General features: G+C 42.8%; 1 protein-coding gene and 1 long non-coding RNA gene across 2 annotated transcripts in view; both read right to left on the bottom strand.

Moving 5' to 3' along the window:
- LOC310847307 overlaps positions 1-27,702 on the bottom strand; it is an 86,281-nt gene that overhangs the window by 43,280 nt on the left and 15,299 nt on the right. The window lies entirely within an intron of this gene.
- On the bottom strand, positions 1,342-16,244 carry LOC310847298 (chitotriosidase-1-like). Its single transcript, XM_083744884.1, has 11 exons — positions 16,092-16,244; positions 14,554-14,583; positions 13,217-13,418; positions 12,589-12,645; positions 9,916-10,081; positions 8,043-8,167; positions 7,740-7,830; positions 7,028-7,210; positions 4,526-4,642; positions 3,022-3,157; positions 1,342-1,910 (listed from the first exon to the last, which is right to left on the bottom strand). The coding sequence occupies exons 1-11, from the start codon at positions 16,114-16,116 to the stop codon at positions 1,645-1,647; spliced, it is 1,398 nt and encodes a 465-aa protein (XP_083601010.1). The 5' UTR covers positions 16,117-16,244; the 3' UTR covers positions 1,342-1,644.

Raw genomic sequence — 27,702 nt, 5'->3', positions numbered from 1 at the left:
AATGAACAAATAATCCATCAAATAAAAATAATAGCAGAATAACTTGGTTAAGTGACCAGGACAATAATTAGTCCATAGTGGCTTCTTTTAGTTAAGGAAATAAAGGAGCAAGAGTTCTTGAAGTCTATATCAATAGTCTTAGTAGAGTCACACAGTAAACTCAGTGGTAAAAGAATAAATTTGAATCAACTTAAACTGTATGTGTATATGCTTCACTGCTTCTTATTGATGATGGATGCTGAGCGCTTGCAACAGCTCTGATATTTGGGAATTTTTCTCTAAATCGCTTACATGAAATCAGAATCAACTGCTTAGAATCCCAAAATTATAGCTGCAATCTTAAACATCCAAGGGAGCCAGCACCATTGAACTGAATGGCCTTATGTCTAAGTAAACATCGCAAAGGATGGTTCATTGTCAAGAAAGACAAACCCTTAGAGATGATGAAGGTGGCTGGAACTGTGGCTTTGGCAAGAAAGGACAGCCAGCCTTCTGATCATGACTCCTTTCTAACCTGCCCTCTGTTCATGAGTCCATGAAGACCTCAGTGACTCAAACAGAATCTATTGTTTTCTAACCTTTCATCTCAGTTACACAGACTTAAGATGGCTAGCTTTTTTTCTTCCTATGCTCCTAACTGTGATTAATTTATAGGCATTTTTAAACTGAAATGCCACTTCAAGAAAACCTGTATTTTCTCCCCTGCAGTTATGAAAGCAGACACAAGGCTGTATTTCGGTTCAGAAATGAAATCAAACCATCTTTAGGAGGCTAATCACAGTTCTTCTGTGCCACATGTATATTTCAGCCCTAGTGGAAACAATAAATACAAAATAGCTGTATGCTTAAATTCAAGAGCATGGTTGAGCTACTCAGAGAAAAGGAACAACTATCTGATAAAATATAGAACATTATTTGTTAGAGAGGTGTAGAGTGCCATCTATTGGCAGAAATACTGGGCACAGCCACCAGAAATAAGTTTCCAATTTCTAGATTCAGGTAGGTAGCCGTGTTTCTGCGTATTTCTGACGCAGTCGAAATAAAAATAAAATAAAAAATTGTCCAGTAGCACCTTATAGACCAACTAAGTTTGTTCTGGTATAAGCTTTCGTGTGTATGCACACGTCATACATAGAGCCAAGAATTGCAAAGTTATTAGATACTAAAGCAAAAGCAGAAATGTCACTCTTTTGGATCCTAAATTTGTTCCTTGTGGGGTTTTTTTAAATGAACCAAACAGAGAGAATGTTTTGAAATACATGTTTAGTACCAGTTATTATTAAAATGAATTCACGGAGCTGGTTGCCTGCTAGGTATGCAACAAAACAAGCCTCTAACTACTTTTAGTTGAAATGAATTTATTTTCTTTTGCTAAAATTATCAGAAATAGGGAGCAAGTGGCTACATATTGTATAAGCAAACTATTATGAAGTGCTCATATCTTGCTGGCTGGTGCGTTGTTCTTTAGTGCAAAGCAGAAGCAGATACTATAACTCTATTTGTTAAAGACTTGGAGAAATATGCAGATGAACATATTGGAAGTATAGGCAGTTTTACAGGGACAGCATAGCACTTAGTTCTGAAGTACTTAGCTCTGAAGACAACGGAATGTCATCTTTGGGATTTGCCTATATTAGAAGCCCTTTATTGAGGATGATTGCAACATTTGCACTGGTTGTCAAAAGTTAGTCCTGTTGGGCAAGGCATGCTGAAAGTCTTTTTGTGGGTGCACATATAATACTTTGTGGCATCTTGCAAATCAGCATGGATCCCATCCTCCTTGTCAAGGCAAAAGGTGTCTGCTGTAGGTGCATCAGGTTGTGGTACATCAGGTTGTGGTGCATCAGGTTGTGGCACATCAGGTCTTGGAGGTTCAGCAGGAACTGGAGGTTTGGGGTTTGGTACCAGGCCTGCCAGAAGAAGAATATAGATAGTTTATATATATATAAAATACTGTATATATCTGGAGGTGGCGCTCATGAAAGGCTCCAGCAATGCAGCTGCCTCTTCTGCCTCTTCCTCTGACTTCTTGTTTGTGGTACCACATGCAAGGCTTCTGTGCACATTGACTTTTAGGATGCTGTGGCAAATTTAAGCTTGCAGTGTGAGGTACGCCTTTGATTGCTCAATCAAGGAAAGGTGGTCTTCAGATGTTCCAGATTAATGAAATAAATTGAATGGTGCTGAAATCTAACTTGAAATTTAATGGGGATGGGGTGAAATTAGTCACACACAAAGAGAACCTTTCAATATCAGTAGAAAAGGAACCAGGGAAAGTGCTGTTTGGTGCAGAGAAGTGGTGTGTGGGAAATGTTCATAAAACAGAAGGCATGGTGTGGAGAAAATGTTTTTCTCCTTCCTTCATAATACTAGAACCTGGAGTCACCCAATGAAGGGTGGGAGAGTCAGAAACGGTTAACTGGTTAAATGATGGGATTTCTTGCTTCCACAAGAAATGGCGCTGACCATATTAGATGGATTTCAAGGTAGGGATTAGATGAAATTATGGAAGCTAGGGCTGCTAGTGATGGGGAGAATATGCTGCCTCCAAGATCAGAGGCAGCATCCCACAGTTGCTGGGGGAGGGGGACAGTAGGAGAGACCTAGTGCCTCACGTCCTGCTTGTGTGCTTCTCAGAAGCATGTGGTTGGCCACTGTGGGAAAGAGGATAGTGGAATAGGTAGGCTTTTGGTCTGACCCAACTGGGCTCTTACGTGCTTACACAGCCTTCATTGTTCTTTCGCTGGTGTGTTGCATGAAGAGGAGGAGAAATGCATAGCCTAAGAGAGCTGTTTTAGGTTAAACAAGTTTATTTAAGCACAGCCAGAGGCCTAAAGGGAGACAAGAAACTCCCCTTTTCACAGAGACCTTTTTTCTTCTTCTTATATCATGGGTGCAACTACCTATTGCTATATAACAGGAAGCCAGAATGAAGTAAGAGTGTTGGGTAAATATTTAGTTCCCTACAGGGCTTGTGACTGAGGATTTCAAGAAAAACAAATATAATAACAAAGGATTAACCTGTGGAGCCAAGTTCTCTCTTCAGAGTCTGGAGGAGTGGGTATGCTCCTTGGCCACAGAAAGAACCACTGAAGTCATCCAGATCTATGGCCCATACCATGGCACCTCCCAGCTTCTTTTCCTTCAGATACTTGACCTGAGAGAAACAGAAAACAGGAATTCAAAGGCTTATGGGAGTAATAATAATGGTGAGCACCCTTCTAGGGCAATGAATATGGCTCCTGTTTAAGAAGGAAATTAGAATATTCAGAGGTCTGTAGGTATGCTGCCTTTAACAGTAAAGTCCAAGACAAAAGTAAATCATCATGACAACTGACTGCTTCAATATGAGCAGTTGCTGGAGTGGTGGGACAGAGCTGACCTCCAGACACTAGCATCACTGCAGTTTATGGCTAGAGCCAATCCAGCACTTCCATCAGGACATCCATGCAGCCCAGTGCCTTGCCCCACCCTACCTATGTAAGCAGCAGTGATGTCAGTATTGGGAGAGCAGCTCTGCAACATCACCCTATCACTGGCTGCTATTGTTCAACATTAAGCATTTTGTCCTTGGAAAAGCATGGTGAACCATAGCTACCCACTGCATGTGTTTTTATTGATTGATTACATTTATATCCCACCTTTCCTCCAAGAAACTCAAAGTGGTGTACATGGTTCTACCTCTCCCACATTTTATGTTCACAACAGCACTGTGAGGAAGGTTGGGCTGAGAGATGGTGACTGGCCCAGGGTCACCCAGTAAGGCTTTTCACTGAGTGGGAATTAGAACCATGGTCTCCCAGGTCCAACACCCTAATCACTATAGGCAGTGAAAACCTCAGCTTATGTCAGACTTCGGGGAATCAGATCTCTCCCCCGGTGGCAGTAATAAACAGATCAAATGAAAGGAGAGTTCTTACCGGTTAGTTTCTTTAATAATCACAGTGAAAGACAAAGTAATGCATATCTCTCTAGAAATGGCGATGCTCCCAGTAAAGGTTCAGCCCCTCTGCCCCCATTAATCTACGTCACTCCTATGTTGGGTAATCTGAGTTTGTTGCCGCTGTGCTTTCTGTTTTACCACTCTCAAAGCCCTTCTAGTGTTAGGCGAAGGGGGGGACAAGTGGGTCAGGAATGCTGTCCAATGACACTGAATTTGCCAGCTGTCTCTCTCTTGGTGTTTCCTCTTCTAGTTGTTCCTCACCCAGTATTTCCCAGCTTTCCCCCTCTGGACTATGCCCCTCTGCAAACCACTGTTCTAAATCAACACTGTCCTTCTGCCCTCAGGAAAAGTGGGGGGGGGACTCCCACCATTCCTCCTCAGTCCAGCCCCTGACACCTTAATTCCTATTGGAAATTGCATTCTACATAGCAAAGTGGTCCTTAAACAACCTAGTATCTTTATTATCTAGTAATTATGTAGCTTGCTAGCATGTTTACTAGGTGATGATTTTGAAGCATAACATTGACTGAGGTCCACTAAATGTTTTGTACAGATAAAAGCAAATATATGTATAATTGTTACCTTAGTTTTAATGCTGTCCACATTGTCGTATCCTACCCACTGATTTCCCTTGGAGGAATAGGGAGCATTCCCCCCTGGAATCACTGCTGTGGTGGCACCTTTATTAAAGTTGCAGATCTGAAACAAAATAGATTGGAGCATGGCTGTGTTACCACATGGTTGAATTGAGGTCAGACAACTTCCCCATTACGGAGGTGTAGAAATCAGAGCCTGTTGCAATTGCAAGAAGGGCAGTTAAAATGACCTAGGAGATAGAGCAAGCTTCCTCTTACGAGGAATGGTTTCGGCATTTGGGGGCATCTAGTTCAGAGAAAAGATGACATGATAGAAGTTTATAAAATTATGCATGGCATGGAGAAAGTGGATACAGAAAAGTTCCTCTCCCTTTCTCATGCAGTAGAATTCATGGAGATGAAGCCGAATGGTGAAAGATTTAGGACAGATTAAAGAAAGCACTTCTTTGCAAAGCACATAGTAAAACTATGGAACGTGATCCCTCACCAACCAGTGATGGCCACCAAATTGGATGGCTTTCAGAGAGACAAATTCATGGAGGACAAGTCTACCAATGGCTACTAGCCACAATGGCTATCTTGCACCTCCACAGTCAGAGGCATTGTGCCTCTGAATAATAGGTAGGTGCTGGAAATTGCAGGTGGCCAGAGTGCTGTTGTGCTCATGCTCAGCTTGCAGGTCTCAAAGAGGCATCTTGGTGGCCACTATGAGAACAAGATGCTGGACTAGATGAGCCATTGGCCTGATGCAGCAGGCTTCTCTTATGTTCTTAAAGCTGTCTGTATCAGGTGCCTTACCCTTAAAATAAGTAAAGCAAAATAGGGGTTTTAATGCTACTCCAGGAAGTTCTGGAAATATATTATATGACAGAGAATGATTGCTGACCTGAGGAGGGACCATAGCTCAGTGGTAGGCCACATGCACATGACAGGTGTTGGGAAAGACTTCTACTGGGGACCTTGAAGTGTCTCCACCAGCCACAGTACAGTGTTAGTGCTGCAAAGTGTTGTTAGAAGACCCCTATTCCCCTCACAGAGCCCCTGAGAAAAGAAATTAACTTTTAAACCACTCTGAGAACTGTGGCTCTGTGAGGGGAATAAGAGTTTTCTAACAACTCTCAGCCCCCTTAATAACTACATTTCCCATCATTCTTTGGCAGGGAGGAAGCCACGATTGCTTAAAGAGGCATGATGTTTTAAATGTATAGTGCAGATTATGATTATGATTATTGTTGTTGTTATTTATGGAATTTATACAGTGGTACGTTGGTTTACAACCATAATCTGTTCCGGAGGTCCAGTTGTAAACCAAAACAGGTTGTAACCCAAGGCGCGCTTTCGCCAATGGGGCCTCCCCCACCATTGGTTTAAATCCAAAAAAAGGGACATGCACTTCCAGGTTTGACGTGGTTGTAATCCAAAACGGTTGTAATCCAAAGCGGTTGCAAACCAAGGTACCACTGTATACCGCCCTATAACCGGGGGTCTCAGTGCGGTTCACAGAATGAAATCAAGATCTAAAACCACAAAATACCTAATAAAAACAGAAACAACAACCCAATAACCCCACTTTGAACCTTCTTGGATTGCATGTTCTCAGCCCTGTCCTGAAATTTGCCCACAACTTTCTCAACAAATCTGAGGATGTGTGTGGCATGAAAAGCAGAAGAGAAAAGGGAAGTATGTGTCCATAAGTTTGAGGATATTAGTTAATTGGGGTTGGGGAAAGTAAAGGCAGTGGGTTTGCCATGATCAAAACACAGTAGCAGATGCTCTTAATTCTAGATAAGAAAATGAATTTTTATTAAGACCTGCTCAGGAGGGGAGGCAGCTGGAAGTCTGGAGCCACATTGGAGCCAGAGAGGACCATGTAGTGGGAATGGAAGGGCTTCCATCTGTTCCAGCCTCACCCCTCTCTATTTCTCCTCACTTTCCTCCGGATTCTGCCATCCCAGTGCCCAGCCCAACAGTGCAGAGGGAGACATGGCAATTAACTGATTTCACCCGCAAGAAAGTAACTGGAAATAAAGTAACTGCAAATGGCGCTGCAAAAATGATAGGAATGGGATTTTTCAGTACATCACTAGATGTGTCCCCATGACAACAAAATGTTGGACAGCTAGATTTTTTTTAATATAGGACCACACTGGGGAAGGGGCATGTGTCACGAGGATGACGTAACATAAGTCTGCAAGAAGAAAAGGTTGCCATTTTTGGAGAGTAAAATAGAGGTGAGTTTTGGGGGCTTTGGAAGTTAGTGGTATCAGGGGTGCCCTGTCTCTGGAGATCTGATGTGGCAGCTTTCTTCTGCAGTATTTAAGTGCCTCCACCTATACACAACCTGTATTTGTAAAACTAAAAACAAACCTCCCGCAACAACCCAGTATTGCAAAACACAAACTTTCGTAAGCACTCTACTCCTGGAACATCCACCACTTAGAGAAGTGGGGCAAGCCTAACAAGATATATGTTTAAGCATCTTTCCTACCTCATAATAAGACAAGAATCCAGCCTCTTTGGTGAAAGTGCCAGCTGTCCCTGGTCCTGAGGCTGGCGCATTAACCCCATTTTGTGTGGAAGAAAGGGTAAAGGTTCGTCCATAGAGAGGAACTCCCAGGACAAGCTTTTCAGCTGGTGCTCCTTTGCCCATCCAGTACTTCACAGCATTGTCCTTGATGAGGCAATGAGATAGAAAGCATGATATCAATGCACGTTGCCCAATTTTACTGTTCAGATCTCTGGTTGCTCCACAGACCTGTAGTTTCCCAGCAGCCACGACTCAATGGACTATGGATGGAGACACGAGACTTTTCCCAGTCTGTATCAAATTCTCATATTCTCATACTAACTAATTCATTAGTTTAGTCTACTCCATTTCCACATTATTCAATGATGAATATTTTTAAAACGATACGAAACCATAACAATGGCATTTAAGCATGCATTATATCACAATATATATTGTATCTCAATGTATTTCAATATGTATCTCAATATGTATTTGATCTGTTTTTGTACATTTTTTCAGCCAAAAACTTTATCCCAGTTCCATATTGGAAACCTTTCACAGGATGTAGAGCTTGGCAAAGGCTGACCTAGAGGACCAAGAAATAGTGGGTTTGCTTTGTACCTTTGGACATTTTCTTTACTTTCAATTAAAATGAGAGGCTACAATTTGCTAGGAAATATTTAACACTTACGGTGTCAGGGTACAGAGGGCTGACATGTCCTGTAACACGTTCCCAAGATCCATGAAAGTCATATGTCATCAGGTTGATGAAGTCCAGAGACCTGCAAGGGGAATTCGAATATGTTTATTCCATCTCTAGCATAAGAATCCTGAGTGGATGCATTGTGGGCAATTATGTGCCCACTGGCATGATTTGTCAACCATGATTTGAAATTATTTGACTAAACTGGTTCTCAAGTATCAAATGCAAGCTGCCTGTGAGTTGCCACCATTAATTTCCCTTCATGGTTCATAAGTGCCTCATCATACTCACTGGGAAATCTTGTCCACTTCATAGCCATTGTCAATGGTTTCCTTCCCAGCTGCCACAGCAGCAGACAGCAGCAGCCTTTCCTTTCCTGTCCGTTGTGCTTCTGCCTGGAATTCTTTCACCATTTCCTAAGGCAAATAGTTGAGTAGAACAATAATTAAATTTGCTTTTGTCCTTCTCTTAAAGCTCAAGGATGTGGAAAAGATGGAAACATCCCCATTTCCACACTCTCTAGCTTCTTGGCCCACCCCCACATCTCCTGCTTCACCTATGCTGGCCAATGACCTCTGCTTCATGCCTTGCATGGACACCAAGACAGATACACAGCTCTGAGTCATTGGATGCGATCTCATCCAGGCCTCCAGGGTCCTGCTGAGGCTCTCTCAGCATGTTAATCATGGCCTCTCCCTCCTGCCTGATGGACTCAACCAGCCACCCCCCTCATTCCCCTCAGCAGCCTCCTCCTTCCCTGCCACCAGGTTGGCCAAGATGCAGCTGAAGAAGCTGGAGCAGGGACAGGCTCCTCTCAGATTTCCTTATTACTGAGAGCAATGTGGGTGAGTTCCTCATCAACGGCACCTGGGCAGGCTACCTGGAGTCAATATCTACCTTACCACTGGCAGTAGGCCTGAGAGCCCTACTGTCTCCTCCATCACCCACTGCATGAGGACCCCAGCTAGTACAGCATCTGGTTGAGCTTACGTGTATTATGTGTATTTTATGTTTATTTTAATGAACCAAATGGAGTGAAAGTGTGAGTTATGAGAGTGTGCATGAACTTAACAGTGCTTAGCGTTTTTCCCCAGCTGCTATTTTGTTAAGTTGTTAATATTGTTTTATAGATTATAAATGCTGTATTGATTTGTTAATCATACAATATGACTTTTGTTGCAATTGTGATGTTCGGTTTATTTTTCAGCTGCTGTTTTATAGATTGTAATTGTTTCATTGATGATTTGTTAATTTTTTATATGATTTATACTATATTTCTGATGTTCTATTATGGTTTATCATGTTGTAATTTATTGTTTGTAAGCCGCTTTGGGATTCATTTGAATGAAAAGCATCATAGAAATACAATAAATCAAATTAAAATCAATCAATAAAAAGGGAAATATAAATTGAATCAAAGCAGAAGAGGTTTCCCAGTAAAGAGTGGAAGTGTAGGTAGGGACCTACTGATTCAATCACTTTTCATCAGAACTACTTGAAAATTCCATATGCTTTGATTACATTTACACCCCACACCTTTCTTCTGTTCTGGAACCCAAGGCAAAGTACAAATAGTTCCCAGGCAGATGACCAGATCCAAACCTGTTTAGTTGCAGCAAGGTGGTGGCCTCGTGTACCTTCAGACCATACTGTAGGGCTAGCTTATAGAATATTTATATGTTATCTTACCTATATGTTATAGGTTCAACCTATTAGCTCACTACTTGAGGCACAAGAACCTATCTTTAAGCCCCTTGTTCCATATTGTCTCAAAAACCATTCCAGATGTGTCTGGTGATTTACACAAGTGAAATGTGATTTTCACATTTCACATAATTTAGTTTTGCTGGTCTAGGGCTCTATTTGTATACACAGTTCTGATATCTTGACTGGTGGTCAACTTCCCTTTCATAACCGAGACAAAGGCAAATCTAGGGGTTGGTCTCTGGACAACACCTTGGCACAGCCTGGGATTTGACACAAGTCTGAATCTAGTAACTTGATTCCATCCGTTCACAGAGAAAACAATAATTCATATTGTCTCTTTGCAGCACTCCCTGATATTCCTATTAAATTCATTGCCTGTTGTGCACAGAAGTTGCCCCTGGAATCTGCAGCCAGACAGTAGAATTGGTTGATGGTGATTTGCTGAGTTTTACTGTACCTGAACCAAGGAAGTGAAACGCATTTTATCAGCTGCAGGACTGCCTCTGGCTCCAGGATATTCCCAATCTAGGTCCAGGCCATCGAAACCATAATTTCGCACGAATTGTATCACAGAATTAATAAATGTCTGACGTGTGTCAGGAGTAGCTACCATAGCAGAGAACCTAGAAGGGAAGCAATTCAAGTCAAAAAGATACACATCATGGCTGTTTTGTTTGGCACCCGAGACAGTGATGGTGCTAAAAATACAAAATATCTTCCCTTTGGTTATCCACTGGACCCTTTCCTTTTAGTTTTCAGATGGTTGCTGAAGAAGACTTTGTCCACCCACAAGCTTTTACTGTTTGATTTTAGTTTTCCAACATGCTGCTGTTTTGCTTCACTGCAAGGTCACCATGTTCTGGTGTCCTGGTTCAGTCCTGCTCAGACCTCAAACGTGGAGTCTCCTTAGAAGCAAATTAGGAAGAGCAGGGCCCACAGCAGATCTCTGTACCACCAGTGACCCTGAGGAGCCATCAGATCTGGACATCCCCCCTCCATGACTGGAGCTTACATCACCCATCACCTGGGCTCCTGGTTGGCTCTTGTAGCAACTCTCATCACTCCCAAAGCCACAAAGATGCTTGTGTGGGGTTAAATGATCAGCAGTACATTCTGGAGGTCTCGATTCCACCCCTAACAGTCCCCTGCCAATGCAAAAAATATATATGTCTAATTTTACAACATCCATGATAGGTAGAGAATCATGTCATTAAGACCAAATTGTAATCTTTGCCTATTTATTTCTTACAGTTCATGGCTGCGATAGTCCAATGCCATGGAAGATGTGGTCCAAAACATTCAGAAGGCACCAGAATGGTGAAGGCTACCATACTGGCTGCATAAGCACACACACTCTGGTGTATTGGTAGTTGTTAATTTTGGAAAAGCATAACTGGTGCTTACAGTATTTTTGCTGCCAACCAACAATGCCATCTTATGAAGAACAGGTCTACAACTGAAGCCTTGGGGCAAATCAGGCAGTGTCCCCATAGAATACGTAACACAGGAACAGACTTTCCTTTTATTCCATCAAGCCATGGGAGAAACTTCATTGTTCAATCTGTTTTTGCTTTGCTTCTATAAAGCATGCCCCTGACCTGATTTGTCTCCAAAGAATGGACTTGGGAGTAGGGGGAAATGAGGTAAACCACAGTGTGTGATTATTCTGAGAACATATGCTTCTCAGAGTTAATGTTCCAACTGTAATGCCTTTGTTAGATGAATCTGAAGGACTGGTTTCAGTGGGCATTTTCAGCACTATGGTTAACATGAGATGGGAGATTGGCACTAATATGCATAGTTCTCAGTATTTCAATTTCATGGTCATGTGACCTTTAAATTATTCTGAAACTATTTGCCTCAGTACAGAGGGGGGAAATGAGGCATGTTTACCTTCTTCCAGTTTTCCCCCAAAAGCATCTTAACATTGCCACCCAATTAAAAAAAAATTACCTTCATGAAAATTGGCAACTTAACTTTAAATAGCAGCTTAGGTTGGTGTGCCAACTATGAGCCTACATGGATGGAGTAGAATTTTTGCTTTCTGTTATTCAGGCCTTATTCAAATTACTGTAATTCAGAGGTAGCCAATGTGCTTCTTCCAGATGTTGCTGGAGTACAGCTCCCATCATCTTTGATAACTGACCACACTGGCTGGGACTAATGGAAGTTATAGTTCAATAATAGTTGGACGGCACCATGTTGGCTACTGTATCTGTGTAACGCATTGGAAATGGGGCTGTTTTAAAATACAGTCTAGAAACTGAGAGCAGGGTGGAAAATTGCTGCAAGTACTGGCTGGGACTCTGCCTCTGAGCATATTATGGTAATACATCATCTTCCAGCCCAAATCAAAAAGTGTTGATTTTGACCTTTAAAACCCCATCACAGTTTGATGCTACAGTATTGGTATGACTACCATTCCCTGTATGTACCTGCAAACGCTCAGAGATCATTTATGAAGACACTTCTCTAAGTGCTTCCACCATCCAGAATATGATGGGTGCCTACTAAAGAAACAACCTTCTTATAAACGCTCGCCTAATGAACTTCACACCTTATGCTTCCTTTTAAATCTGATACTTTAACCTTCATTTGCTTTATGAAAACAAATGAAACTGAAAACATGCATTGTTGCTACCAACTTTGATTTTTTTTTAGCTTCCTTTTAGTGCTGTTATCTTTTGCATTTTAGTTATCTGTCGTTTTTATTTATTTTGGAATTCCTTACACACTAGCCAGAACATACGCATTATTGGGCATCTAGTAAATGCAATGCAATGCAAAAATGAATGAATGAAATAGAAAGATGGGGTTCTAGGATTCCAACAGGAAACTTTCATGATGCATATTATTATTGAGAAGGGGGAGGGAATGGGATATGCTACAGAACGGCACAGCACACAATATTTGGTCTGGACCTTGATTTGGGAATTTGGAAATGCCTGGTGCAATTTGAATCACTTCATAGGGACCTCACTTCACTGTGGACTTCTCCCAAATCTCTCTGAAGCAACTACAGTATTTCAGTTCCACATTCAGGATTTGACTGAAGCAAACACCCATTTTATTACATATTGCCTACTCATGATGAAGTTCCTCTTTTAGAAACCCCATGCCCAAGTCTTACTTTTGACTTCCAAATGTCCATCCACCAATAGCTAAAAGTGTCTTCAGTCTTGGATTCCTAGACAGGAGTGAAAGAGAGGAACAGAGTTCAGGTAATTTTTGTCTTGCACAGCTGAGCTTACAAATATCTCTGATCATTCCCAGTGAAGTTCATTTGTGCTGCTCATGGAAGCTAGATTTTCTGCATATATTTCCCAGCTGCATGGAAAATAGTGTACACAAACAGATCATGTGTACTGTATGTAGTTTTCTTTTGAAGTCCCAACTTGGGTTTGAGGGTATGGAGCATAGGAAATTGCTTTTAAACCTTACTAGCAAGCATAGGGCTAGTTAGTACATGAAGGGGTTAAGATCACAGAGTTAGATTCTTAGACTCAACTAGGTCTCACCCCCTTTTACCTCCATGGGGAAGTAAAGCTTCTTCCTAAGAAACAGTGAGTGACACAGCATTATATAAAGGTGTTGGCTTGACCAGTTTTCCACCTTCAAATCTCATTAACCAAACTCTATATAATTCTTAAGTCCAGAATTCTCTATTATCAGAAAATGGGAGCACTCATACAAGTTTAGATCCTAGTTCTAGGAAATTTAAAAAAAAAGTCATCCTTCCTCCCCAGCCCTCTCCATACTTTTGTTTGAGATTCTGGAAATCCTTGTAGAGTGTTTCATCATTCCATTCCAGTGTTTTGATCTTGTTCTCTGACATTCCCGCAAATGCATAAATGAGGTGAGTGCACAGATTAGGATCAATGTTCTGAGGGAGGAATTTCCCTTCACCTTGTCTGTACTGAGCCCAGTTGGTGAAATAGCAAACCAGTTTGAAAGCAGAGCCTGCAAAGATGAAAGTGCATGTAAAAATTATCTGGAATTGTTGACAAAATAACTTACCTACAGCTCCTGGGAGATTGTACTGATGCATGCTATCTCCCCCGCCCCAATATCTCTCTCTCTCTCTCTCTCTCTCTCTCTCTCTCTCTCTCTCTCTCTTTCTCTCTCAAGTTTGAGAATGGACCCCACTCTTGGTGAGGGAGTTCCAAGGTCAGATCTGCCCTCCCTGCTTCCACAGAAACATCCAGCCATCCTGGCCTTACTGATGATAGAGGTCCAATGTGGGGACATCACACCTTAAGGTTACAGCCTTGCTCTTGTCATATGGCTGGATTTGTTCCATTACTATATTTGCCCACCCATATTTGTAGAGAAGTGGAAAGCAAATAGATAAACAAGTTGTTTATAGTTTTAGAATTTAGATATGCCTTTCATATATGGGAGAGACAAAGTTTGAAACAGAACCTATTATTAAATAAATAAATAAATTTCTTTACTGCCAAGTATCACAAGGCAGTTTACAATATAAAAACACAAAAATCCGCACCATAGTAGCAAACAATACCCCCCTTTAAAAAGCCAGGGATTGTTTAATTAGCCCAAGGCCTGGGAGAAGAGGAATGTTTTTGCCTGGTGCCTAAAGATATGTGACAAAGACGCTAGGTGAGTCACTGCAGAGGAAGCCACTACAGAAAAGGCCCATTCCAGGGGGGAGCCACTTCAGAAAAGGCTCATTCTCATGTTGCCACCCTCCAGTCTTCTGACGGAAGGGACACACAAAGAAGGGTCTCAGATGATAATTGTGGGGAGAAGGAGTCTTTAAGGCATTGTGGCCCTGAGCTGTTTAAGGCTTTATAGGTCAAAACCAGCACTTTGAATTGGGCCTGGAAACTATTTGGTAGCCAATGCTGTTGGGCCAGGATTGGCATGATATGTATGTTCAAACTATCTTGCCCAGGTGAGCAATGCCAGGTGTTTGTGCTAGGTGCTGACACCTGGCTCCGTCATGCGCGGCATGCGGTAGATTATTCTAAAGCAGGAAATGTCTTAACGAAGCCCAACAAACCCAAGCTTTACTCTGCCTGATTTTCACTTGGCTTGTTCTAAGCAAGTAACAACTCTGGGAAGGCTTACTTACTGTAGTGAAAAACCAGCAAGATGGCAAAACCTAGAGAAAAATGAAAATGGAAGACATTAGACAGGTAGCTGGATTCTTTGGAACCTTCCAATAAGTTGATTCTGTTATGATAATTGTTAATAGCATTCTTATTAGAACTAATAGCATTTTCCGTACATGAATTCAAAATGGTTTATAGACTAAAACACCAAGTTGAATTTTCCTAATGATTAAAACACCAATATCAAATACCGGTAACCACATGCCTGAACATCATAATGCGTTCCTTTACAATAGGTCTAGCCATGTATTATAAAATACTGTACCAATGGTACTTAATCCCTCAATAGAATATACAAAATGAAAGACAAATGATATCATTTTGGCTACATGTCCTGTAACCCATAAATCTCAAGCTTGCCCCTCTTCAATAGCATTTAATTTCCTGTGCTATTGAAAGAGCTTGAGGAATAGTTTTTCATCCATCCTGCTAACCCAGTAACCAACAGCTAAAATGATTGTGAATGTTATGAAGGTTTTTGAGGTCATTCAGATAAAGGTTAGAATGTGATGGATGGTATATTTTCCCAAACAGAAAATGAAGTGTTAGGGTGTCTTTGTCTTTTCTCATATGACTAGAAGCAAAATAAGGCACTGCTTCTGGTCTCAAGCTTTAATAGTTGGGATGAAGGAGAAATTTCAACCAGTGTGTGTCTTAACCCTTTGCACCATTAGCCAAAGTCCCCTTTTTGACACAATCTACTGGTGATTTATTCTTAAAGTAATTCAGATCCCGCCCCCTCTCATTACCCCATCTGCTTTTCTTTCAGAATTCGCTTAATACAAACCTTCTGCCACACCATGAGAAAGTTGTCTACGGCTGTGGAATAGTACCTTAGAATATAATTCAAATAATGGGGTCTAATCTTGAAGCCCAAATCAGTCAGCACAAGCAAACGTAAGGCCTGTAATTGAATCTTTTTAGATTCAATCAAAATCAGTTTGTGATTTTAAGTCCTTATGAAAACTGAACAGCATTTTAGTACAAATTTCTCCAAAGAAATTTGCAAAGCAATTTCCCCAAGGATAATGCATTTTTTAAATTATTTTTGCAAATATATGCATTTATGTGCACACTTTATCCAAAAAATTGCATGCTTTGTACAACCTACTTTACTGGAGAACTGCATTGCAAAATTCAGATAGGTGCACATTTTGAAAGATGCCTGTGTTTTAGTACACCTATTGCAGGCATAGGCAAACTTGGCCCTCCAGAAGTTTTTTGGGACTACAACTCCCATCATCCCTGACCACTAGTCCTGTTAGCTAGGGATGATGGGAGTTGTAGTTCCAAAAATATCTGGAGGGCCGAGTTTGCCTATGCCTGACCTATTGTTTTGGGAAGTGCAAATTACATATGCTTACTTTTTCAGTATGATCTGGATCAAAGTTCTCCTCCATTCCCAATAAGAGCACATTGCACAGTAGCATATCTTAATGAGTGAAATCTAGCAAAACAACAACATCCAACATACACATGCTATTGAAGACAAACTTACACGCCAAAATGAATGCTCGGCCCATGATGAGTACAGATTCAGCACAGCCCTCCTGTTCTAAAGAAAGCTGGTGGCTGTTCCTCAGAATTTGTCTCAGCTCACTTTGCCTGTGGCATTTATAGCTACTCGCACCCAAAAAGAGTGATTGTGAAATCAAAGGAGCATTTCCCCTATGTGTGTGTGGTCAAGGCGTGCTACAATCAGGTGGTGATGAGCACAAGGGCTGTGCCAACAACTATTCTGTCTCAGAAATTCTCTTCCTCTTGGAAATAGGCTTCTATTTTTCTTCCTCATTCTGAGGTCACATCAGAATTCCTTCAAAAGTTGAAATTTCCTTATTGTTGGGAACAGACAACTAAAGGTGGAATGTGGTTTTCTCTCTCTTTCCACTATAGCATTTCTGCAGTGCTGTCTCTGCAGGCTCCCCAACTTGTCCACATTTACAGAACTGAAAAAGCCCCAGGGAAGAAGTTTTTTCTTTATTTTATTTAAAATATACATAGTTCCATTTTAATTCAAGATCACAAGGTGGTTCACTACAAAACACACACATTAAAATATGACTAAAACATGTTTAACTGCATAACAAGACAGGGGAAACATAACATTAATCATAGCCACCTCAATCTGACATCAAAAGCCTCAGAGAGCAGATATCATGAACTGGCAGGACAATGGGGAAGAGGAAGAAGACCCCAGTGAGGGGTGTGGCTGGGACTGGGACACACTGGGGCAAGCTGGAAGGAGAGGTTGATGTAGGAAGTACTCATGGGGTGATGGAGGATGATGAGGGGATGGGGGTCAAGTGCACAGGAATCAAAGCAGCAGGACCCATCACCAGAGCCATAATGACCCTCACACGGTGGGCTCTGAGGCATAGGGAGCAACGGGTGGGGAGCTCCAGGAGGCTGAGGCACGCAAGGGTCCACAGCCCAGCTCTCTAGCTCTGGCCAGGTGAGACATGCTAGCTCTGGGAGGAGGGGTGTGATTCCTCAGCTGGAGTAGGATTGGAACAGGTGAGGGTCACATGCCTCATCAAGCCTAGATGCTGCAATCAGCATAAAAAAGGGAAGCAGAGTTGAAATGCTGTGTCTTCTCAACTGCCCATGTTGATGGACCTCAGCTTGGATGCTCCAGGATCTCTGCCAGATGGTGCTTCGATTTGGACTTTGGACACGTGGCTTGACCTTAGACTAAGGACTTGACATACTGACTTGATGCCAGGTAGGCCTGGGGTTCAGGACAGCAGATGGGCCACTAAGAGAAATAAAGAAAATCTGAAATCCAGAACTTGCCACAATGCAAGCAGAGGTTAAAATGTGTCACTAAAATGTAACCCTAACCCAGAGACTTCACTCCTGTGTTAATTAATAGCAAACGTCAGATATAAGGATTGCAACTGGTAATGAGCCTACTCATGAACACCAGAGTTTGCATTGCCCAACTGTGGGAAAACAAGGAAACCCCCACAGTGAGGCTCCTTTGTCATGCCAAAATCATTCAAATATGTTGATTCATGGTGATTTCACTTCAGTGCATTGAATAACAGCCACAAGTTGTCACTTCCTTCCAGTTTTGAGATTGTGAGCTTAAGTGTCAATGATTGGTTCATGAGATATATGGGAGGCAGATAGGTTTGAAGACTATCTTTGCTATTATTAGGCTGGTGACACAGAAAAAGCGGACATTTATCCTCATGTGAATGTCCCAAGACTATATGTACTTGTGTACCAGCAAAAACAAAGAAATGCATTGTCAGAGAGTGTGAAAACAAAATGCCAGTTGAAGCCAGGGGAAGATGCATCTATTTTCAGCAAAGCTGTAAATGGTTTTTAAAGAAGCATGTGGAGCTTCAGTTAGAAGGTTGCTCTTGTTGCTTTCAGGCACCTGTCCTGAGACCACTCCGTGCCAAGCAGTGCTATTTTTCTAGAAAAAGAGGTGCTGGAACTCACCATGAACGCTTCCCTTGTTCTCTTAGATGTCAATGGCACCCACCTGAGAGGTGCCAGAACTGAGTTCCAGTGATTGTGGCTGAAAAACCCTGGTGCCAAGGATATGTGCGTGATACAAAATGTGACAATAGCTTCACTCATTGAAAAGAGCAGAGCTTGCATGTTACAATTTCTGCTACTCAGTGTAATATCCTGGATTTGTTGCCAAAGACAACTTTTTGTTTGGTGATTAATGAATGGATGTTCTTGTCTTCAGGAAGTTTAAATACTACTTACGCAAAAACAACCACCTTAATCTAAGGAGAAATTAAGACAGTGAGCCAATACTGTTACCTTTAACAATGAATAATAAAGAAATTGTCTCAATGAGAGCTTTTGAGGGATTAGCACCAATTTTAAACTTTGTATCACCCTATACTGAAGCCGAACAAGATGTTACTTTAGTTGCAAATTAGCAACCATTTCTGGGTTGTTGATTTTTTTTAAAAAAATGTATCACCACCAAGTACCAGGGTCCTGGTTTTCACTGAGATCACAACACACCAGGAAGGGGAGGTTTGCTTCTTTGCTCCCTAGCTGCAATCTGGACAACCACCACCTTCAAAATGGCAGCCAGTGATATGGAGGGAAAGCTCCCACTGGCACCATTGGGCTTATAGTCCTTGGCATTTGGTATTCAATTAAGTTTACAAACATTAAGAATGTGTGTATGTAGTGTGTGAGAGAAATATGCATGTGTGCCTGTGGTCTGTATGTGTCTGGGGAGTGCATGTGTGTGCTGCATGTGCAAGAGCTGCTGTGTTACACCAGACAATAATTACGGTAGTTGATTTTAGGATTATAGTAAGAAATAAAGTAGATAATCTAAACCTGCTCCTCGGGTAAGCAATACTGAGCTAGATGGATCCATGACATGACTCCATGGAAGGTGCTTCCAATGTTCTTAAGCTGTGTTCACACCCCATTTACACTGCACTCACTGCATATACAGTGCTGGGTTTTTAATCTGTGTTCACACAACCTTCTCCAAGATGCATATGTATCCTGTACATCCCTACCCCCATTAATTTCCCGCTGGTATGTACACAAACCTCAACCAGGGCCAGGGCCTTTTCAACACTGGCTCCGGCCTGGTGGAACGCTCTGTCTCATGATACCAGGGCCCTGCAGCATCTGATCTCTTTCCGCAGGGCATGTAAGACAGAGTGGCCTGGCCTTTGGCTTGGAATCAGCCTGATCCCCTCCCCCTCTTTCCTTTTTCTTCTGTGATGGAACCCCTATTTGGGGACTTCCCTGGCTTTTTTCTGGCCCACGTAGGACCAGTCTGGATAGTTGGTCTTGGTGAAGATTTGACGTTTTCTGGGCTTCCACTGAAATGAGGCTGCATTTTAAGTTGTATTTTAATCCTGTTTTTAAGTTGTATTTTAATTTTAATTGATGTTAGCCGCCCTGAGCCCGGTCTTGGCCAGGGAGGGCAGGGTATAAATAAAATTAAATAAATAAATAAATAATAAACAAATAAATAAATAAATAAACAGAAACCAATTGAAACTATGTGGGTGGCTAGAGGTGAAAGAGCTGTGAAATGCACAGGGAGGAGAGGAAACAACTTCACTTTGCTCTAAGGTGGTAATGTAAACACACACACACAGAGAGAGAGTTGTGTGACTTAGCATTCTGGAATAAGCGTGACGCAAATCCCATGAAACTATGCCACAGCAGATGAAGACAAAGAGAACGACCAGTGTAGATGAGGCCCATATCTGTAGTTAAGGTAAAATGGCCAAGAAAAGAAAATGATTGAAGGGAAAAAGAAAAACAGATAATATTCTTTTCTTGTTTGCTTTCTCATAATGCAGTGGTGCTATCTATTGGTCTTAACAACAGAATAAGTAAAGGTAAAGGTAAAGGGACCCCTGACCGTTAGGTCCAGTCGTCGCCGACTCTGGGGTTGCAGCGCTCATCTTGCTTTATCGGCTGAGGGAGCCAGCATACAGCTTCCGGGTCATGTGGCCAGCATGACTAAGCCACTGTTTTTAAAAATATATGTTTGATTTTTGAAAATGCAGCTGTAAAAAGTCCATAGGATATACAGAACAATAAGATAATTTTTTAAAAATCCCACCTGTAAATGTGACAGAATGAAGTACAGAGGTTGTTTACAAGATGGTCAGTATTAAGAAGTAAATATAGAGCGATGTGAGGGAGGTGCCATCTAGAGGCTTGGAGAGTGTGCAGCAGCTAAGGCTTTCCATGGGGTTTCTTTGAGGTTTTGCGTGTTTTGAGATGGGGCTCTTCCAGATGACTTATTGAACATTCATCCTGGTCACAGATCTCTCTTCTGGCTGGTGATAATTTGTGGGTGAGTTCTGTAACAAGTCACAGATGCAATAATAGTGTATTAGTGGTGGGTTTACATAACATTTGTGGATCTAGAAGAAAACCATGATAGTCAATACTGCTTGCACTTGTGTGATCTCCATTCCTGACCTCTGTTGAACATGCAAGTTGCAGCAATTTCCACTCCTGTTTCAAGTTTTGATGAATTCTCCAACATCTCTACTCACACCACTCATCTATGCAGATGCAACAGTGGTACAGAAGTGTGATTTTTTTAAAAAAGGTTTTTTTATTTTTATTTTTCTCTACTGGTATAGAGTAGGTTCTAAAAATGAACTCTAGCCTCTGCTTGGTTGGATCCATCATGTTTTTCTTCACTGTTGCTCAAGATGCTGTGTTCCTGCCATTCATAGGTGTCAACACCCTGGGTGCCCGAGCACCCACAAAATTCCCCATGAAGGGGCTTGGCACCCACAAATTTCAGTGCCGGAACCATCCATGCTGCATGGCACCCACAGCCCCAGGCACTCATGGTCATGGGGCCAAGTTGGCACTCCTGTTGCCATTTCACAACCCTTGGGTCTGTAGACAACCAAGTTGTTGATTGGGCTGCTACTGGCATTGCAGAGTTCTTGGAGTAATTGTGACAATGACACACTTCCCTGTTTTTAAGTGATAGTCCAGGGCTTTGATAGAACTTCCAGTCATGGCTATGGGGAACCTCCCTGTGAGTCAGCAGCACCCACCAGTCTTTTTCTAGGACAATATCAAAGGAAGGATACAAACCTTCTCCCTCCACTATGACAGGTGCAGTTTTCAAGCTTCAAAAACATGGACAGTACATGGATACCTTTGCTAGAAAGATGTGTGTGTCTTCGTCCCCCCCCTTAACATGTTAATTTGCATTGCAGGGGGTTGGACTAGATAGCCCTTGGGGGGTCCCTTCCAACTCTACAATTCTATGGTTCTAAGGGCAAAGGTATAAATCACTCCTGTAGCACCACCAGTGTCCACATATTAAGATAAAGAACTATTTCATTTAGTTTGGCAATGAGAAAGCCTGAACATGCTTTGTTCTTTTCTTTGAAAGAAGAGGAGTTCGGATTTGATATCCTGCTTTATCACTACCCGAAGGAGTCTCAAAGTGGCTAACATTCCCCTTTCCCTTCCTCCCCCACAACAAACACTCTGTGAGGTGAGTGGGGCTGAGAGACTTCAAAGAAGTGTGACTAGCCCAAGGTCACCCAGCAGCTGCATGTGGAGGAGCGGAGACGCGAACCCGGTTCCCCAGATTACGAGTCTACCGCTCTTAACCACTACACCACACTGGCTCTCAGTGTTGTGATGGCTTGTGGTATTACAGATCCCGTCCCCCCCTCCCCTGATAAACTGGTTTTGTAATTCTCTAAAACCCTACAAAACCTATTTGACCAGAAGTAACACTGGGACAAAAGAAAAAAAGCATGTATATACCCAAACCCTGGAAGCCTCTCGTCACACCCTTTCCAACTGCCTTTAAAATTATTATCTTTCTCCAGCAAAGACAGGAGGGTCACAGAAGGTTAGCAATAGTACACCTTGGATGTCTTAGTTGCTTTCATTATTTTGAGGAGAAACTTCAGTTTTCACAAGTAGAGGGTGTGTTTGCTATTGAAACAAATGAAGGGGTGCTTGAGAACACTTGAGCTTAGAGCATCATGGGAACTGAACTCTTCAACACTCTTGTTCTGGACATGGACCAAAAAAATGCAGAACAAGATGCCATGAATGCGTATTCCATCACCATGAATTGTCAAGTTATTCATTTTAAATCTGCCTGAGAGATGGCCATGAGTGGGTGTGTTGTTACTGGGGGTGGGTCACCAAGATCCACATATGTGAAAGAGACAGTCTCTGTGCTTTAGTTAATTTTGAATATAACAGATCTCAGGTGAAAAGTTAACCAGGAAGGGAGCAGCCCTTTCCGCTGCTGTTCATCCATTTGAACGATGTTGCTATAGTTACTCACTGCAAACATAAACTTATTTGTTCAACCTCCACTGTGAGAGTGAGTGACCTTGGAACTGCTAGGAGCAGGGCGTTGGTGCTTCAAAGGCACCCATTTGAGGGAGATAAACGGAGCAGCTATATCAGCAGGCTTGCCATTTTGAAATGCAGAGGTGCTTCTCCCCTTCTTCCACTTTGTTAAGGGAGCTTTTAGGTAGAGGCGTTTGCCAGAGAGTGTGTTGAACCTGTGTACCTGTAACACACCCAAGAATTGACCTGATCCCTGTGCTCAGAACTGTGATTCAAAGGGAATGACAGGGGCTCATTGTCCTCAGCCTATATAGCTGCTTTCCTCTTCTTGCCATCCACAGATCTGTGAACTGAATCTGTCAATTTATTTGCTCTTGGGCAGTAAAACATAATGCACAGAGCTAGCAACATATTGCAGCCACAGTGACCAGTAGTCCAGTCACCCGCCCTCTTTTTGCAGGTGCAGTGCAGCAAAACTAGAATCTGGCTCCTCATATGTTGTTGGACTATAGCTCCCATCAGCCCTGACCGGTATGGTCCAATGGTCAGGGATGGGCCATAGCTCAGTGGCACACGGCATCTGACTTGCATGTAGATGGACTGAGGTTTGATCCCTGGCATCTCCAGGTAGGGCTGGGAAACCCTGAAACCCTGGAGAATTGCTGCCAATCAGTGTAGACAGCATTGAACTAGATTGGTCTGACTCCATATCAACAGTTCCCTTTATTCCCTATGATGATGGAAACTGTAGTCCGACAACATCTGGGGACCCAAGCTTGAGAAAGGCTAAACTAGACTATGTGTTTGGTGTGGGCTGGGATAAGGAGGCTCCCTCCTGCTGCTGGTTACTCTCCTCACTTGCTTGCAAGGGACAGAAAGGTGGCAAACCCATTTGCATTTTTCAGGCATTCCTTGCAAGCAAGCACTCTAAAGGAATGCTGACAAATCCTATCTGGGCTTGTGAGTTGTGTGTGATGGTGTTTAGCCATCCCTAATTTGTTGAGGAAATCTCTGGATGGTCGATGGTCTCTGGTCCCATTCTGCTCCAAGCAAGGCAACAAGAATGATTCTTGGCATTTTATGAATGCAATCTCAACCCCCCTTGACCTTCAAACTGAGTGCTTTACTCTAGTGCTCAAGAGACCAATGACGTGCCCCTGGTGCCTACTCTTGGAAGTGATTACACTTCAATGATTACTAATATGTGCATAGAGTACCTTTCTGCAATCTGGTGTCCTCCAGATATTGTGGACTACAACTCCCATCATCCCTGACCATGCTGGTTGGGACTTTTGGGAGATGTAGCCCACAGCATATTGGCGGTACCAGGCTTGTGAAGACTGGCACAGAGGTGCAGTCTCAGGTGTTGCATGGTGTTCATCACAGCTAAACTGGATTCCCCCCCCTTGCAATATTCAACCTTGGGTGCTTTGGTGTGTGCCATGCCTGCTGGTGGGTCAGTGGAGGAGGCAGGTGACAACAAGCAGCCAGTGAGCAGCACAGAGCTGCCCTCCCAACAGCTTTGTTGCTGCCATGGCAAAGTCAGGGCTTTGCAAACTCAATGGCAGAACCTGTCTAGTGCCCCCACTAATGTGTCTATGTAGTCCTGACCTCCGTGTCACCTTGTCCTACTTCACTGACCTCAATGCCACCAGTTGCTCCAATGACAGAAAAGGACATTGCTTCCCACCAAGGTTCTTTCTTCTCTCCACATTTTGTCCCAGCTGCTGCCTGGACTTAATAAAAGGAGAAACTGGAAGTTCTCCCTTTCAGGGTTCATGCCTGGATGTTTTGGCCCTCTCTACCCTGGAGCAGAAAGAGGGCTTTGCTGTGCTTGCAGGTGGATCAGCCGATGAGGCAGCCAGTAGAGCAAAACACCAAATCCTGCCAAGATCATATCCCGTCTCCTCTCCAGAATAACAGCAATTTCTGACACTGTAATAGTATACACTGCGTGGGAAGGTGACAGCTGAAACTCCCATCCAGCTGCCCAACAACTGCATGACAGAGGCACTAGTTCAGTTCTCTTCTGAGTCTCATATTTCCTCTTAAAGCAGGATCACCATAGTGAACAATGCACAAACTTGAGAATGTGTGCATCGCCAGCACCTACTAGGGCACTCGCAGATTAATGAGCTCTGAAGAGAGCTATTAACTCAGTGAAGGTGCAAAGGAGACAGGGGAACTGTGGGAGATTAGCAGCCAAACTTAACAAATGCATATTCTTGCCTGTTAGCATGAGAATGAAATAAGTCCACAGAGCTATGTTGCTGCTAGGCAGATACTCAGATCATAGATACACAATTGGGAGAGAGGGCTCTGTGTGATGTCATTTCCCCTCCTCCCCTGGAGAGGAAGGAGAACATAATACTTCCTGTTCCCCTCCCTCTTCCTTTGACTAGCCATGGCAAGCCTCCGCTTGCTTCAGCTTTAGGTACATGCTTGAATATAAATATTTTGAATATAAATATTTTGCCTACTGCTTTTACTGCTGCCGTTGCTGTGACCTGATGCAAGATTATAAGTCAGTAAATGATATTTTTCAACTTCTCAAGCTGTTGCCTGATTCTGAAAAGGAGAACCAGCTTGGTTCACAGCTGGATTTGCTCAAAACAATGATTTACAGTCTAATTCCTATGCTTTTGTTGTCATGGATGGAATTTAGAAACTCTTATTTATTATTATTATTTATTAAATCTGTATACCACCATTCATCCATAGATCTCAAGTGGTTCATCCTACACATGTGGGTACCCAGAGTGATAAATTGTAATTAATATAGCCTCTCCTACTCATTAAAACCCATCCCACAGGAACTTGTATCATCACTACCTTGACTTGATCCTCTGCTGAGCCAGGAGATCCTTTCCCCAAGTAGACCTTTTTTCCTGAGTATATTCTTGCCAAACAAGAATATGTGACTTTGGGCTTCCATTCTGGTCTGCCACCACCTTTGCTCTTGAGTCTCAGAGAGTGATGGGGAAGAAGAAGAAGAAGAAGAAGAAGAAGAAGAAGAAGAAGAAGAAGAAGAAGAAGAGGAGTTTGGATTTGATATCCCGCCTTTCACTCCCTTTAAGGAGTCTCAAAGCGGCTAACATTCTCCTTTCCCTTCCTCCCCCACAACAAACACTCTGTGGGGTGAGTGGGGCTGAGAGACTTCAAAGAAGTGTGACTGGCCCAAGGTCACCCAGCAGCTGCATGTGGAGGAGCGGAGACACGAACCTGGTTCCCCAGATTACGAGACTACCGCTCTTAACCACTACACCATACTGGGAAGAACTGGGGATCAATATGGGGTTGAGGATGGGGTCACTGGGAGAATAAGGCAAGATGTCTCTAATATGGGGCACTTTAGGCTATCTTTCAACAGGTTTATCCATGTCTTCAGTGGGAGCAGAATGCTTCCTGGGGCCCCAACCTCTTTCTCCTATGATATCTCTCCACCACTTGGCTTGGTTTTGGAGAGTGTACTTGTTTGGATAGGTGAAGGCAACATTTTGTAGTCTATCCATCCTTTTGCCAGTAACGTTTTGGTGTATATGGTTTCTTTTCAGCAAGGCATTTGGTTTTTCCGGAATCTAATATTTAGGCTTGGTATAGGGGTGGTAGAATTCAAGGAAGAGGCAAAGAAGAGTAAGGGAGAGGGAAGCATCAGTAGTAGAAGTGGGGCCTACAACAAAATGTTGCCGTGTGGAGTGTGCCCTAGGATGCCAACCACTCATATTGCATTTGAATCCGTTTTCCATCCCCTCCCAATCAGTCAGTATTATGTGGCTACTAAGTACTCTTGGGACTATTTTGGAGCCACACCATTCTTTTAAATAAATAAACAAATTTCTTCAAAACTCAGGGTTCCTTGAAATCTGCTAATATCTCCCTCTTGAGCCTGGGTAGTGTGTTGGTGTTCGGTATATAAGCAACAGCACTCACAGCCTGAACATCAGAAGTAGAAGGAATGATTAGGAGGCTGCCCGGCATTTTGATAAATAGAAGCTCTTTAGAAAGCTTTCATTGGTTCCTGGGCCTTCAATGTATACATTTTCAAGAGTTTGCCTGCGATTGTGTGCAGGGCAGAAACCTGCTTTTTGAATTAGAAAAGGTGGTGGCTCAGGAACAGGAAGCCAAATTCCTCAACAAATTCCAGATGTTGTGCAGCAAAATTCATGGAATAGTCTGGCAAAGCCATTTGTTTTCTTTCATAATGCTTAATAGCACACAGTGGCAGGGAATTGCTTGGAGCAGGCGGTGGGGGGATGTGACCTTCCAAATGTTGTTGGATTCAACTCCCACCACTTCTGGTTAGCCAGCCTAGGAGGAGTTGTGCAAGGAAAGGGCAGGAAAAGGAGGGCCACAGATTCCCCATCCCTGACTTAAGAGGGATTCTGCAGTTAAAGTTCATTTCCGCAACACCAATCTGCAGGGACAAGAGAGAGCTCATTTCTCTTCTTGGAATCTGGTATTTTATAACAGACTGGAGCTAACTAACAATGTTTCCACCAGATATTTCCATCACATGCCCCCGTGGAATCCTTGCCTTAAACCATCCCCCCTCGCCTTCTCATAAATGCGCCATGTAATTCCTTTCAGTTTCTTCTGCTTGGGTGCCTTCGGAAGGTACAAATGTGGTGGGCTTTATGAGGTGACACACGGGAAAGCTTCCCATGTGCAGAACCACATGCACTGTAACAAACTCAGTGGGGAAGGTAACTTGATGCAAAGCTCAATGAGGTATATAATCACATCCTTATTTCTATGCTCGGTGGGGCGTTGATCTTCTCCCTTCCCTAGAGTGAGCAGCTATAATTAGGGCCTGGTAAATGCAGACAGCAGTTTCCTCCCCCTATTGCAAAACACTCTGGCCTCTTTTGCCAGGGTACAATTCTCCATATAAATCTGGCTCCTCTGTGACAGGCAACGCAATGGGCATTCCTAGGAGATCACAACTGCCATGTGGTCTCTGCTGTGCCTGTGACCACAGTGACCCCAATGTCATGGGTTTTTGTGAACTCTGTACCCTCTCCTCTTTTCTGCCTCTGACATTTTCTCTCTTTGCAGGACTTAAAGCCATGATTTCATTGCCTGGGTTCCTCCTTATTCTTTTTTTCCTTTAGGTTGTGTATGGACAATAATTTCTAAGGTGCACAGGAAATAATTTCTGCTTTACTAGCCTTGGTCTAGATCCATTAGCAGCTGGATCACTATAGAAGACAGAGTAGGAAGCAGGGAGAGGCAGTGGCCATTGCAGAAGCAGCAGCTTCCCATTAGGAAAACTTAACTGCTGCCATCTCCACTAACTTAATACA

This window comes from Podarcis gaigeae, assembly GCF_964106915.1.
Source record: "Podarcis gaigeae genome assembly, chromosome: 6".
Lineage (NCBI taxonomy): Eukaryota > Metazoa > Chordata > Lepidosauria > Squamata > Lacertidae > Podarcis > Podarcis gaigeae.
This window is presented reverse-complemented; position numbering and strand designations above follow the sequence as displayed.

What these genes read in the sequence shown, in the direction of transcription:
- LOC310847298 (XM_083744884.1), bottom strand. Translation starts at nt 16,116, where the DNA reads ATGGGCCGAGCATTCATTTTGGCGT. An exon ending in CCGAGCATTCATTTTGGCGT is followed by an intron (nt 14,584 to 16,091) that starts GTAAGTTTGTCT and finishes ATTTTTCTCTAG; the next exon opens with GTTTTGCCATCTTGCTGGTT. An exon ending in TGGACAGCATTAAAACTAAG is followed by an intron (nt 3,158 to 4,525) that starts GTAACAATTATA and finishes TGTTTCTCTCAG; the next exon opens with GTCAAGTATCTGAAGGAAAA.